Source organism: Ochotona princeps, chromosome 29 (genome assembly GCF_030435755.1).
Source record: "Ochotona princeps isolate mOchPri1 chromosome 29, mOchPri1.hap1, whole genome shotgun sequence".
NCBI classification, from domain to species: Eukaryota; Metazoa; Chordata; class Mammalia; order Lagomorpha; family Ochotonidae; genus Ochotona; species Ochotona princeps.
In genome coordinates this window covers 3,248,945-3,262,320 of record NC_080860.1, presented here as the reverse complement: position 1 = coordinate 3,262,320, position 13,376 = coordinate 3,248,945, and the positions used below count along the sequence as shown (strand labels likewise).

At 47.9% G+C, this 13,376-nt stretch overlaps 1 protein-coding gene across 7 annotated transcripts in view; it reads right to left on the bottom strand.

Annotated features, from left to right (window-relative positions):
- Positions 1 to 13,376, bottom strand: part of MPHOSPH9 (M-phase phosphoprotein 9) — a 51,267-nt gene that overhangs the window by 20,617 nt on the left and 17,274 nt on the right. For 5 of the 7 annotated variants that reach the window (XM_058656584.1, XM_058656587.1, XM_058656583.1 and 2 more), the window contains exons 7-12: positions 13,227 to 13,317; positions 11,885 to 11,991; positions 7,457 to 7,917; positions 7,003 to 7,161; positions 3,114 to 3,201; positions 912 to 1,127 (exon numbers count right to left, since the gene is read on the bottom strand). In XM_058656584.1, the coding sequence (XP_058512567.1) occupies positions 912 to 1,127; positions 3,114 to 3,201; positions 7,003 to 7,161; positions 7,457 to 7,917; positions 11,885 to 11,991; positions 13,227 to 13,317 (1,122 nt within the window). The remainder of the gene's footprint in view (positions 1 to 911; positions 1,128 to 3,113; positions 3,202 to 7,002; positions 7,162 to 7,456; positions 7,918 to 11,884; positions 11,992 to 13,226; positions 13,318 to 13,376) is intronic. The other 2 variants (XM_004595338.3, XM_058656588.1) reach the window with 1 other exon arrangement.

The window sequence follows — 13,376 nt, the reverse complement described above, 5'->3', positions numbered from 1 at the left end:
CACCACAAGGGAAGGCCACAGATTATAAAAATGACAGTGTGTGTTATTTAGAAAACTGGAAGAAAATGTTGCCAGAATTGAAGAGCTGAGAGTAATGACCTCCAGGGTAGCTGACCACTGTGCAAGGTAAGTGCAGGAAATGGCTGCAAAACTAAAACAATGGGCAAGCCTCAAGCTATTAAATGGAAAAATTCAGCAAACAGAATACTCTCAGATTATTCAGGAGTCAGAATTTAAGAAAAATACACAGGCTCAGCATGATAGCCTAGTGGCTGAATCTTCGCCTTGCAACCACCAGGATCCCATGTGGGAACTGGTTCGTGTCTCAGCTGCTCCACTTCCCATCCAGCTCCCTGCTTGTGACCTGGAAAAGCAATGGAAGATGCGCCAAAGTTTTGGGACCCTGCACCCATGTGGGAGACCCAGAGGAAGCTCCTGGCTCCTGGCTTCAGATGGGCTCAGTTATGGCTGTTGAATACCACTTGCGTAGTGAACCAGCAGATGGAAGATCTTTCTGTCTCTCGTTCTCTTGTGTAAATCTGCCTCTCCAAGAATAAATAAATATTAAAGAAAAAAAATACACAACCTGATACTTTGTCCAATTTCAATGTTACACAAGCCCAAATCTAAGTGAAAAGACTCAACCAAGCACGCTCTAACCCTGACTGATGGCATTTCATCCTGCCAGCAGCACAGATAAGGCAGCTCCGAGGTTGACCAGCTCAAGGCAGAGCAGTGGGAGACACCACGGTCCTAAAGCTCTGGCTTCCTGCCTCAAAGCCTCCAGCAGGAGGGTGTGTGCCTGCAGCAATGGCCAAGTGAAACAACTGGAGAAACCTGGGAAAAGTTGGCACTGCATTTAAGAACACAGTATGTAAAATACTTCAGCCAACCAGGCTCTGGAAACTCACATCCTGAAACATCTTGTTTTCTTGTCTCAACCTGGCTTCTTTATCATCTGAGAGTTTGTAAGCGTTCTCAAAGGCTCCTTCTAGATCCTGCAGTCTAGATTTTAACCGAATGATAGTATTGTCTTTTTCTTTATTACTTGTTCTCATTTCCTCAATTCGTTCCTGCAGAAGTTTGGAGGCACTGCTGGCTGCACTGAAGCGTTCCCTCAGGTCATTCTACAAAATAAAGACAGACAAAATCCATCACTCAAATTGGAAAAATAGATTTCTCAAGCAGTAGCTAAGCAAGTATAGACAGTGAAATATAAAGGTAATAAAATGAAATAAACACATGAAAACTCATGGAATAGTATGTTATATCTTAGGCTGAAAAATCTACAAGGATTATCTACTAACAACTCCATAACATCACTTTTAAATACACACAGTAAGCTGCCCTCTCTGCTAACAGCCTGGAAAATGCAGCAGAAAATAGCCCCAGTGCTTGGGCCCCTGCACCTGCACGGGGAACTCAGATGGAGTTTCAGGCTCCTGGGTCCAACCTTTCCCAGCCTCGCCCACTGCAGCCACCCAGGGAGTGAACTAGCAAGCGGAAGATTTATCCATCCATCTGTCTCTCTCACTGTGATTTTCAAGTCAATCAATTAATCTTTGGGGAAAAAAAATAATACAGAAAGAAGGGTGGGGATTTAGCGCAGTTTTGGGGGCAGACGTTGGGCCTAGTGGTTAAAATGCCCTCATCCCACACGGGAGGGTGTCAGCTCAGCGCCTGCCTCCCACTCCTGCCGCCACAGACCTCAGCAGACCGTACAACCTTTGCTATCCACACAGGAAACCTGGGCTCGGCCCCAGCCAGTGCAGGCATCTGCGGAGGGAACTAGAGGCTAGGAGCTCACTCTCACTCACTGTCGGCATCTCAAAAAATATATTTTCAAAAATTTGAAAGATAATCAAGACAGCTAAAAACATAAGCGCATATTGTCTTGTACACAAACAAGAATAATGTCAAATCACACTAATCAAAAACCGGAAACACTCACCACCTGTTGGACAGAGACAAAACTGAATTACAGAACGGACAAGACCCGAGAGCGCTACCTAAGTCAGAGACACAAGAAACACGAGACAACTATGGCACTGACACCAATGTCCAAGTCAGGCAAGTCCACAGGGACACAGACCAAAGCAGTGGCTGCCAAGGGCTTGGAGGAGAGGAGGGTAGGGAGGTAGGTATACATGGTGACGGGGGAAGAGAAAGAGAAAGCAAGCTGAGGTTGGGAACTCAAACTCATGGCTGAGACACACAGAGTCCCTTCTCATGTCTGGGGCTGGTGTTGCGGCATAGTGGGTAAAGCAGTGCCTTTGATGTTAGCACCCCATATGCGCGCCAATTCAAGTTCCAGCTGCTCTCGTGCAATCCAGGCCCCTGCTAACAGCCTGGAGAAAGCAGTACAGATGGCCCCAGTGCGTGTCACCCAGGCGACAGACCCAGGAGAAGCTCCTGTCTGGCCTCGTGGCCGTCCAGAAGGAACCAGCAGAACGGAAGAGTCTCTGTAACTCTTTCAAATAAAGAAATAGAAACGATTGTTCTTTGCCTTTTAAATGAGATACATTTTTTAAAACATAGGAATAGGCATTTGGCATCATGGTTCCAGTGCCACCTGGGATACCCACAACCCTTAGGAGGTCCCTTGTTTCAGCCCTAGCTGCGGCTTCACGTGCACCAAGTAACTGGGTCTTGGTCACCCCCACGGGAAACCTAGAATGAGATCCTGGCTCCTGGCTTCAGCATGGTCCAGCGGGGGCTGCTGGAAAGAGAAGCAGAGGACAGGAGACCTCTGTTTCTGTCTTGTTGCTTTTCAAAGAAATGCTTTTAAAAATTATGATAGCAAAAAAAAAAATTACTGTGGCTACACAATACTGAACATACTAAAAACTGTTGAATTGCACCCTTTAGAAGGGTGAGTTTTATGGTATATAAACTACGTTCCAGTTGAAAGAAAACTATTTTAAACAGTAAGAGCTTAAGGTATTACACGAAGACAGAAACTGAAAATATATACACTTAGTTAAGAAAATCTCCTTAGGAAGAAATACATAACTGACATTATCAGCAGTGTATTCATTTGCCTTGCAAGCTGGATTAACTGCAAGGCCTTTTAACTCTAAGCCACCAAGACAATCACCCACCAAAGTACTTACCACCTCCACTTCCAGTAAGTTATTCCTATTCTCAAGTGTCCTCACACGACAAGTGGCTTCATTCAAGGCACTATCCAATTGGCTACATCTAAAAATCATAAATTTAACTTTAATTAGGACAAAAAAATCATTTTCCTTAAGAGTTTTACATAAATCTGATTCTCTAATATACAATATTAGCAATTCCTCAATGTTACCAAAGACCAAATGCCATTTCAATAAATTATATTCCAATAAACCTAATGGTACAGTATCTATAGAGAAAACAGGCTAAAATAATGACATGAAAAGACCGCCTACAAAGTAGCAAGTGCAAAAAGTGACACGCAGACACTTGTTCAACCATGTTCAGAGCAGTCAACTCCTCACAACAGCCCCCGGGGAGGGACCAAGGTCAGCGTGTTGGATCACCAAGGATGGCTCCGAGTCCTAAAGGAAGGGAGCGATGGCCCAGGCTGCAGCAGGACGCGCCATCGCACTGAGGGAGAAGGCGCCATGAGTCCAGCCCTAGGAGACATCCAGAACAGTAACTCAGCATAGCGCGCCGGGCTGGGGAGGAAGGCAACAGGGCATCCGTGCCAGCCAGGACAAGGACTTCAGGTCTGTGAGGTGACAAGCCTTCTGGAGACAGACAGCAGTGGCAGGCGCCCTGCATGTGACTGCATACACTTCTAAAAGGGTTAAAATGTACATACAAATGTACATTTTATGTACAAATGTACATAAAATTTGTACAAATGTACAAATTTTGTTAAAGACATGGTATAATTTAAAATCACACTAAAACTTTTATAAAGTTAGAAAAGACTGGAAAATCTTAGCTGTAGAGATCAGAAAGCTTGTGGAAACATGGAATTCCAAGATTTCAGGGCTAGACGCTGGTGTGCATCCAGTTAAGAGTCCCTTGGAAGAACCAGCCCAGCGTGGCGCCCCACGCAGCCTCCTGCTGCCACGCTCCCGGGGCGGCCCGGGACAGCACCAGAGTGCAGGACTGGGATCCCAAGGACCCAGCGGAGGCCTCGGTGGAGCTTCTATTGCCTGGAAGCATTTGGGGAGTGAACAAGTGAACAAAAGAGCTTTCTTTCCTTTCCCTCATTTCGTCTTTTGAATTTCCCTCCTTTCTTCCTTCCTTTCCCTTGCAAATAAAAAAGTAACAAAATTGTTTGTAAGATCTATTTATTTTTTTATTGGAAAGGGAGATTTGCAGAGAGAACAAGAGACAGCAAGATCTTCCATTCGCTGGTTCACTCCCCAAGTGGCTACAACAGCCAGAGCTGCACCAATCAGAAGTACAAGCCCTCAGTCTCCCATGCAGGTGCAGGGTCCGAAGGTTTTGGGGACCCTCCACAGCTTTCCCAGGCAGGGAACTGGGTGGGAACTGGGTGGGAACTAGAACAGCCGGGTCACCAACTGGCGCCTCTAAGGTATCCTGGCAGTTGCAAGGCAAGAATTTAGCCACTAGGCCATGATGCCAGGCACAATAAACAGCAAATTTTTAAACAAAATGGTACTGGATCTTGCTTCCGGCTAATCCCCTGTGGAGGCAGCAGAGGCCCAGCCATCACAGCAGAAGCAGGAGGGAGCTCCTGGCTCCCACTGCTGTTTTGGCCCAATCCTGACTGCTGCAACCATTTATATGTGATGTATGGAAGAACTCACTCTTTCTCCCTCTCTCACACCCTTCCAAATAAATAAATAAATCTTAAAAAAATAAAAGGTGAATTTTGTAGCAAAACATTTTTGAAATTCATGCATAGTTTTCTCGTAATAGATATTTTACATAAACTTTCTCAAGACTCCTCCTCATGCATATACATAAATGTAATGTAAGCTTTAGAGGGAGTGTTATGTCTGGGATACTGACAGTAGGAATTGGGGTAGGTGATCTGTTTTTCATAATATATCCTCTGTTCCATTCCAAACACAATGTGAATGTATTATTCCCATAACCAGTCTCATCTTACAGATGAGGAAACACAAAGAAGCCATGCTCCACACAGGATGTAAGCAGTTCCATGGATCCAGAGTCCATGCCCCTAACCACATTTCATCTTATGAGACGCAATACTGGGACTGGTGCTAGGGCAGTGGATAAAGCCACCACCTGTAGGGCCAGCATCACAAATGCACACTGGTTGTCCCAGCTGCTCCACTTTGGGTCCAGCTTGGCTGATATGCCTAGGAAAGCAATGGAAGATGGCCCAAGTCCTGGGGACACAGCACCCACATGAGAAACCCAAACTCCTGGCTCCTGGCTCCAGACCAGCCCGGCCAGCTCCAGGGGTTGCAGTCATCCAACAGACAGAAGACCTCTCTCTTGGTCTCTGTCTTTCTTTTTTTAAAGATTTATTTTATTTTTATTACAAAGTCAGATATACTGAGAGGAGGAGAGATAGAGAGGAAGTGGAGCTGCCGGGATTAGAACCAGCGGCCATATGGGATCAAGGCGAGGACTTTAGCCACTAGGCCACGCTGCCGAGCCCGGTCTCTGTCTTTCAAGAAAATTAAATTGTTAAAAAACAGACAGAGAACATGCTAAGATGACTGTTCTCAAGCTGAAGGCCCCTTCACTATTTCGCTGCTGTCATCACCACACTGATCGTGGTAAGTCGGGGATCACCCCTGAGGGCGGCCACTGTGTGATACCATAATGACGTCATAGCTGGCCTACGTTCCCAGTCCTGCGTGCAGGACCAGTGGGATCTGCCAACCTGTAATTTTAAGCTTGGAAAAACTGGCCAGTGCCCTGACAACATTGGTTTTTTGACAAGCGGAAGCACTTTTCTAGTTCTAAACATCACTTCTCATTACTGTCCCCTGCAACACACAGCATCCACAATGAAAGCCACTTTCAATCCTTTTAAGAACACAAGGAAAAAAAAGTATCCTGCTGTCCATTCACATAGCCTGGTGGCCCTGACTCCAGCAGCTGGACAGCTGTGGTCCACGGAGACAACACTGACATTTACCGAAATCCTTGACATCCCACTTGTTCCTTCAACACCTGCTCTCTGCGCCCTGACACATCCTAGACTTGAACATGCCTTAGCCGACAGTACTGACCGGGTTCCTTCTCCAGCACCTTGCTGTCATCTCTAAAAAGTCCACTGGTGAGCCTGGTGCGGTGGCCTAGTGGCTCAAGTCCTCACTTTGCACGAGCTGGAATCCCATATGGGCACTGGTTTTAATCCCAGCGGCCCCAACTCCCATCCAGCTCCCTGCCTGTGTCCTGGGAAAGCATTCGAGGACAGCCCAAAGCCTTGGGACCCTGCACCGGTGTGGGAGACCTGGAGAAAGTTCCTGGCTCATGGCTTCAGATTGGTTCAGCTCCAGCAGTTGCAGCCACTTGGGAAGTGAAGTAGCAGATGGAAGATCTTCCTCTCTGTCTCTCCTCCTCTATGTATGTCTGCCTTTCCAATACAAAATAAATAAATCCTTTTTTTCTTTAAAAGATTTATTTATTTTCTTTACAAAGTCGGATATACAGAGAGGAGGAGAGACAGAGAGGAAGATCTTCCGTCCGATGATTCACTCCCCAAGTGACTGCAACAGCCAGTGCTGTGCCGATCCGAAGCCGGGAACATGGAACTTCTTCCGGGTCTCCCACGCGGGTGCAGGGTCCCAAGGCTTTGGGCTGTCCTCGAATGCTTTCCCAGGACACAGGCAGGGAGCTGGATGGGAAGTGGAGCTGCCGGGATTAGAACCGGCGTCCATATGGGATCCCGGCGCATTCAAGGTGAGGACTTTAGCTGCGAGGCCACACTGCTGGGCCCCAAAATAAATAAATCTTTTTAAAAAGTTAAAAAAATAAAGTATTTCATTATAATGTTTCTGCAAACACTGCATCCAAGATGAATAAACACCAGCTTCAGAGTTCAATAAGCTTTACCTGTCAACAAGAATTTGGTTGGTTTTCTTCCAGTCTTCGACAGCCGACATCTCCTTTGCCTCCAGCTTCTGTTTCAAACTAGCAATTTCTGACTCATAATAAGCACGAAGATCTGCCACGTGCCGAGCATGCTTCTCCTTCAGGCTCTGCCTAATTCTGCTGAAGGTAAAACAGTCACGAGGGCGCCCATCCCCCCACTGCCTCCCAGAGAGCAAGCACAAGGTCAGCCCTGTGAGCACAAAGCAGCCTGTCTCCTTTGAACACCCACAGAAAGTCGTCACAAAAAGCTAGCAGGTGAAAATCCCCTAAAAATGAAATAATCTACTTTAAAATTACTGTGCCATATTTAGTGAAGGTTATAAGCATTACTGGTGTTCAGTGAACTCCATTCATAATTCAATCAGACATCAGAGAAAATCTAGTAACATTACAAGCCATCCACTGAAATACATACTTAGACAACATCACAGGATCGTCCAAGGAAGTCAATGCAATGCATTCTGGGACACTGTTGGCTGTACCTGGAAGCTGGGATTGACTGACCGAGGTCGAAGCAACCAAGACAGTGTGTTCTTCGTCTACAGTGTTGACCGAGAGGTCATTACTAGCCAGAGTGCACACCGAGGGCAACGTGGAACTGCTCCTACTTTGGGTCTGGAACGTGTGGTTCTTCCAAGAGTCCACAGGTGACGCCTGCGTCTTTGAAGGATACTTGGGGAATCCAGACAGCTGAGCAGCAATGTTACTTGTTTGAGAAAATGAGTCTATGTCGGAGTGACTAGACACGCTGGGTTCTAGAACGGAGTCCGGAGAAAAGGATATTCTGTCATCAAGGGTGTTGACAAAGTCACGTGGCGGAGGCCCAGACACCTGCTGAGTGGCCTTCATGTGCAGTGCTGGATCCAGGGTCAGCACCTAGAAACGGGGCAGCACACAGCATGCTCACGCTCAGGGCTCGAGGCGCGTCAGGCTGGGCTTGAACTAGGCAGGACTGGTTCTCTGGGGCAGGTGGAGCGATCTTGGAGGCATGAAGCATTTGGCCGTCAGCTCAGCGCTGACAAGGTAGCCTCTGGAAGCTGATTGGCTTAGAGTCAAAGCGGGGCTCTCCAAGCTAGCTGCTGCGTTCCCTTTTCCCTTTTCTGATCAGTATTCTTATTACAAGTAACTAGATTTTTTCTTTAAAAGATTTATTTATTTTTATTACAAAGTCAGATATACAGAGAGGAGGAGAGAGAGAGGAAGATCTTCCGTACGATGATTCATTCCCCAAGTGACTGCAACGGCCGGTGCTGCGCCGATCTGAAGCCGGGAACGTGGAACCTCTTCCTCTGGTCTCCCATGCAGGTGCAGGGTCCCAAAGCTTTGGGCCGTCCTCCACTGCTTTCCCAGGCCACAAGCAGGGAGCTGGATGGAAAGTGGAGCTACCGGGATTAGAACCGGCACCCATATGGTAGCATTAGATTGGAAGACATGAAACAAAATTACATAAGCGGTAATATCAGTAGCGTAAAGATTCAAGAATAACAATGTGAGCTCCAGATAGAGGTTTGGTCTGGGTCCAGCACTGCAGTTTGGCGCCTAAAGTCTTAGCTTTGCTTCTGCCAGCTTCCCATATGGGTGCTGGTTCAGATCCCAGTTGCTCCACTTCCCGTTCCAGCTCCCCACTTGTGGCCTGGGAAAGCACTCGAGGACCGCCCAAAGCCTTGGAACCCTGCACCTACATGGGAAATCCAGAAGAAGCTCCTGGATCCTGGCTTCGGATTGGTGCAGCTCCAGATATTATGGCTACTTCGGGAGTGAACCAGCAGATGGAAGACCTTCCCTTGTCTCTCCTCTCTGCAAATCTGATATTCCAATAAAAAATAAATCTTCATGGTCCGCTGCGATAGCCTAGTGGCTAAAGTCCTCGCCTTGCATGCATCGGGATCCCATAAGGTTCTAATCCCGCAGCCTCACTTCCCATCCAGCTCCCTGCTTGTGGCCCGGGAAAGCATTTGAGGGCGGCCCTTGGGACCCTGCACCCATGTGGGAGACCCGGAGAAAGCTCCTAGCTTTAGATCAGCTCAGCTCCTAGCTTTAGATCAGCTCAGCTCCAGCCATTGCTGCCACTTGGGGAGTGAATCATTGGATGGAAGATCTTCCTCTCTGTCTCTCCTCTCTGTATATCTGACTTTCCATTAAAAAGAAAATCTTCAAAAAAAAATTATACACACACACATATATTTTACTTTTTCAATAAGGTGAAAATGCATACTATCAAGCTGACAACTCACGCTTGGAAGTCACTGCTTAGGACGAGGGATAGCCTGCGGAGTAGCGACTGCTGCTTTGTGCTTGTTTTAAGATTTAACAGAGCGACAGAAAGATGGACATCCTCCATCCATGGTTACTCCCCCAAATGGCTACGACAGCGAGGAGAGCCAGGACAGAGCCAGGAGCTTGGAACTCCACCTGGGTCTCTCATGTGGGTGGCAGGATGCAAGCCCTTGGCCCACCTTTTGCTGCCTCCCCAGGCACATGAGCAGGGAGCTGGATCAAAGCAGAGCAGAGGGCACCAAAGCCAGTGCGGAGATGCTGCTGTGACGAAGGACCGCTTCACCTGCTGCACCACAGAGCTGGTCCCAGAGGGACTGACAATGAACATAAGGAGACAACTAGAATATAAATTTTAGCAGCCCATGAATACTCCCAAATATAAAAGCCTTCATAGTCCCACTTGAAATAATAAAATTTTCAAGCAACATCTCGCAAATCATTAAAACTGAATGAGAAAACCTCCAGCTACATATGAAGCAATAAGAGTTCCTTGCTTGTGTAGCTATATATATTTTTTTAAAGAGCTGGCAAACAGGGACAACCTTAAGGATCAGCAAGTTAAGCCACTGCTTACACAAAATGGGCATCCCACGTGGGTGCTGGTTCAAATCCCAGTTGCTCCCAGTCCCATCCAGCTCCCTGCCAATGCGCCTGGGAAAGCGGCGGTCCAGGTCCTGGCCCCTGCATGTGCAGGTGGGGGTCCAGGTCCTGGGCCTGCATGTGCAGGTGGGGGTCTAGGTCCTGGGCCTCTGCATGTGCAGGTGGGGGTCCAGCTCCTGGCCCTGCATGTACAGGTGGGGGTCCAGGTCCTGGGCCCAGCCTCCCCAGCAGATGGAGGATCTCTGTCGCAATTTCTCTCCCCTTGAGCCTCGTTACTGCGGGTTCTAACTAAATCTTTAAAACAGACAAGAAAAAAGGATTAAGGAAGAGGGCATCCAGTGAAAACCAGCCCTTGTAATTATTTATTCTCATCTTCTTGACAGGCAGATGACAGACTGTTCGTTCATCCCTTCACTCCCCAGATGTCCACAGGGCTGGTCAAGGCCGGGAGCCAGGATCTCCATCCTGGTCTTCCATGTGAGCGTCCCAGCAAGCCTCTGGAGGTGAGGACGTTTAAGTACAGATTAGGCTTTGTGACAAAGATCCATGATAGGGGCTCAGTGAGCAGTGTCACCGTGACACTGGTGACATCCACAACCCATACTAACACACCAGGACAAGTCCTAGGTGCTCTGCCTCAGATCCAGCTCTCTGGTAACGTGATGGCTTAAGTACCGGAGTTCTTGCCACCAGTGTCAGGGACCTGGACGGAAGTCCTGGCTCCTGGATTTGACCCGCCCCAGACCTCGGTATGGGGCCAGTGAACCAGTGGACGGAAGCTTTCTCTCCCTCACCCTTTCAAACATGCAAAACAAAAATATAAATCTATGTGAAGTCTAAAACCCTTGCACAAGAACAAAGCACAAATCTAGAGGGCCAAGTACTCCGTAACGGCACAGGTAACCGGCACCTTGAGATGCTCAAATCCTCTTTGAGGTCCCTGCTAGTGCCAACCCCAACAGGAGGAGAAATCGCTCAAGGGGCTGGGTCTCTTCCACCCTAGGTGGGAGGCTCATGTTGAGTTCCAGGTCCCCAGTTCTGGCTGCATCCAGCCCCGGCTCTTGCGTATGTTTGTGGAGTGAATCAGTAGATTGAATATCTTTGTCTCCCCACCTTATGAATAAATAAAAATAATTTTTTAAACAAGACACTGTATCAGCACAATTGGTGCTTTTTTATTCATGTAACATGAACTAGGAAACCTAGGAACCAGACAGCAAAAGGGAGGTCCTGCAGGTGTCAAGCCATGGGGCCTTGTCCCCCACAGGGCCCCCTCCCAATTCCCTTCCCATCACGCTCACCTGTTCCCCTCTGCGCCTTACCTCAAGTGTGAGCACTGCCTTCTGTCACTCTCTAGGACTCCCAAGTTTCCCAAGGACCTGGGTGCCCCAGTGCCCCATCTGCCCAGACAAGTTCCCCTGGCCACTTTAGTCCTGTCTCTCCTGTTCCCAAATGTCTCTCTCTCTCATTACCTTACCACACACAGAGCAACAGGAGCACGCTTCATGAAGCTTGTGGGAAGGCCCCGCACGTCTACTTCAACATCACACGCTCAACACTCCCAGTTCTCCGCTCCAAAACAACCAAAATATTTACATTCCTTGCTTGAAGTATACTGATGCAGCAAACTAAGCTACTCATAACATACGACAAAGGCAGATCAGCAGGAAATGTGACAGGATGGAAAAACATCAGGCTCAGAAAAGGGCACAAGTTCATAGCTAAGGACATACTTTATATAAAATATCAGGCACAAATCTTCTCATTTAATGTCACAAAACATTAATAGATTCATAGGATTACACAGGAAAGAAATTTAAAATTAGATGAACCTGACTCTAAATCCCAAGCTTTCACTGCTATATCAGAAGTTAAAAACACAAAATTCATAATGGACTTAATGTCATGCCTGTGGGTGGGCATTCACACACACACACATGCACGGGCGCACACAATTTCAGGTTACCTGGCTTGGTGACAGGTCTGTGCAGGGGTAGGGGATAAATGCCTTCTCTAAAGTGTCAGGCAAAGAGTGGTACAGGTCCTTCTCCTCCAGCCTCCAGTAGGTCAGTCCTGAAGGCACAAGGCATCGGGCAGAGAGCCATGAGACAAGATGACAACACTTTTTTTCCCCAAAAAAATTGTCAACTCTCTTTATTTTTTTAGATTTATTTTTTATTTTTATTGGAAAGTCAGATATACAGAGAGGAGAGACAGAGAGGAAGATCTTCCACTGTCTGGTTCACGCCCTAAGCAACCACAATGGCCAGAGCTGTGCCAATCTAAACCCAGGAGTCTCTTCCAGGTCTCCCACACAGGTGCAGGGTCCCAAGGCTTTGGCCCATCCTCGACTATTTTCCCATCCAGCTAGATGGGAAGTGGGGCCAGCGGGATTAGAACAGGCACCCGTATGGGATCCCAGCACGTGCAAAGCAAGAACGTTAGCAGTTAGGCTACAGTGCCGGGCCTGACAACAACACTTTCTCAAGACAAGTTAAACTGAACGCAGTCAGGTGACCTAAACAAGCTCTCAAAAAGCTCACATGGGCTACTATGTCCAGAACAGACTGAATGGAAAGGATGGGAGCACGGAGGTCAACCCGGAAGCCTGCAGGCACCCTGGGGGCAGAAGAGGGTCTGTGAAGGTGGCAAGAAGTGGCTGGGTCCTGCAAAGCAAATTCATCCTGATGAGCTGGACGTGGGGAGGGAGTCAGTGTATAGAGGGATCAAGAGAACAGTTCACCCCAGAACACTAGGTGATGGCTCAAAGAGGGTCTGAGTTTGCTAGTCGCCACGAAGCAAGTGAAACCGGACGAGGCTTCTGCAGCTCTTCAAAATCACTGCCAAAAGTGTTGCTATTGTGGAGCAGTAGGTGAAGCCGCTGTCTGTAATGAATGTCAGCATCCCAAATGGGCGCTGGTTCCTGTCCTGGCTGCTCCCCTTCCGATGCAGATCTCTGCTAAGGGCCTGGGAAAGCAGTTCAGGAGGGCCCAAAGCCCTGGGCCACCTAAGAGTCCTGTACTCTCATGGGAAAATCCAGAAGAAGCCTCTGGCTCCCAGTTTTGGACCCACCCAGCTCCGGCCAGTGTGGCCACTTGGAAGTGGACCAGCGGATGGAAGATCTCCGTCCCTCTCTGTAAGTCTGCCTTTCAAATAAAAATAAATAAATCTTCAATTTCAAAAGTGTGTTTGTTTAATCTAGGCAAGGAGAGAAGTTACTGCTGCCACAGGCATGCCACTCCACACTGATGGTTCATAGCTGGAACAAAGGCAGAAGAGGAGAAGCTTCCAGAACGCAGGCGCCATACCTGTCCCTGAGTCAGACTCCCAGCAGGACGGACTCTCCTCTGGCTTACTGAGGTGAAAAGTACGAGGATGCATGGTGGTGGCAAAATCAGCCTACAATTCAAGAAAAAATGCAAAAGGCTGGTTAGTGGTGGGCTTGGGAGCAAGGGCCA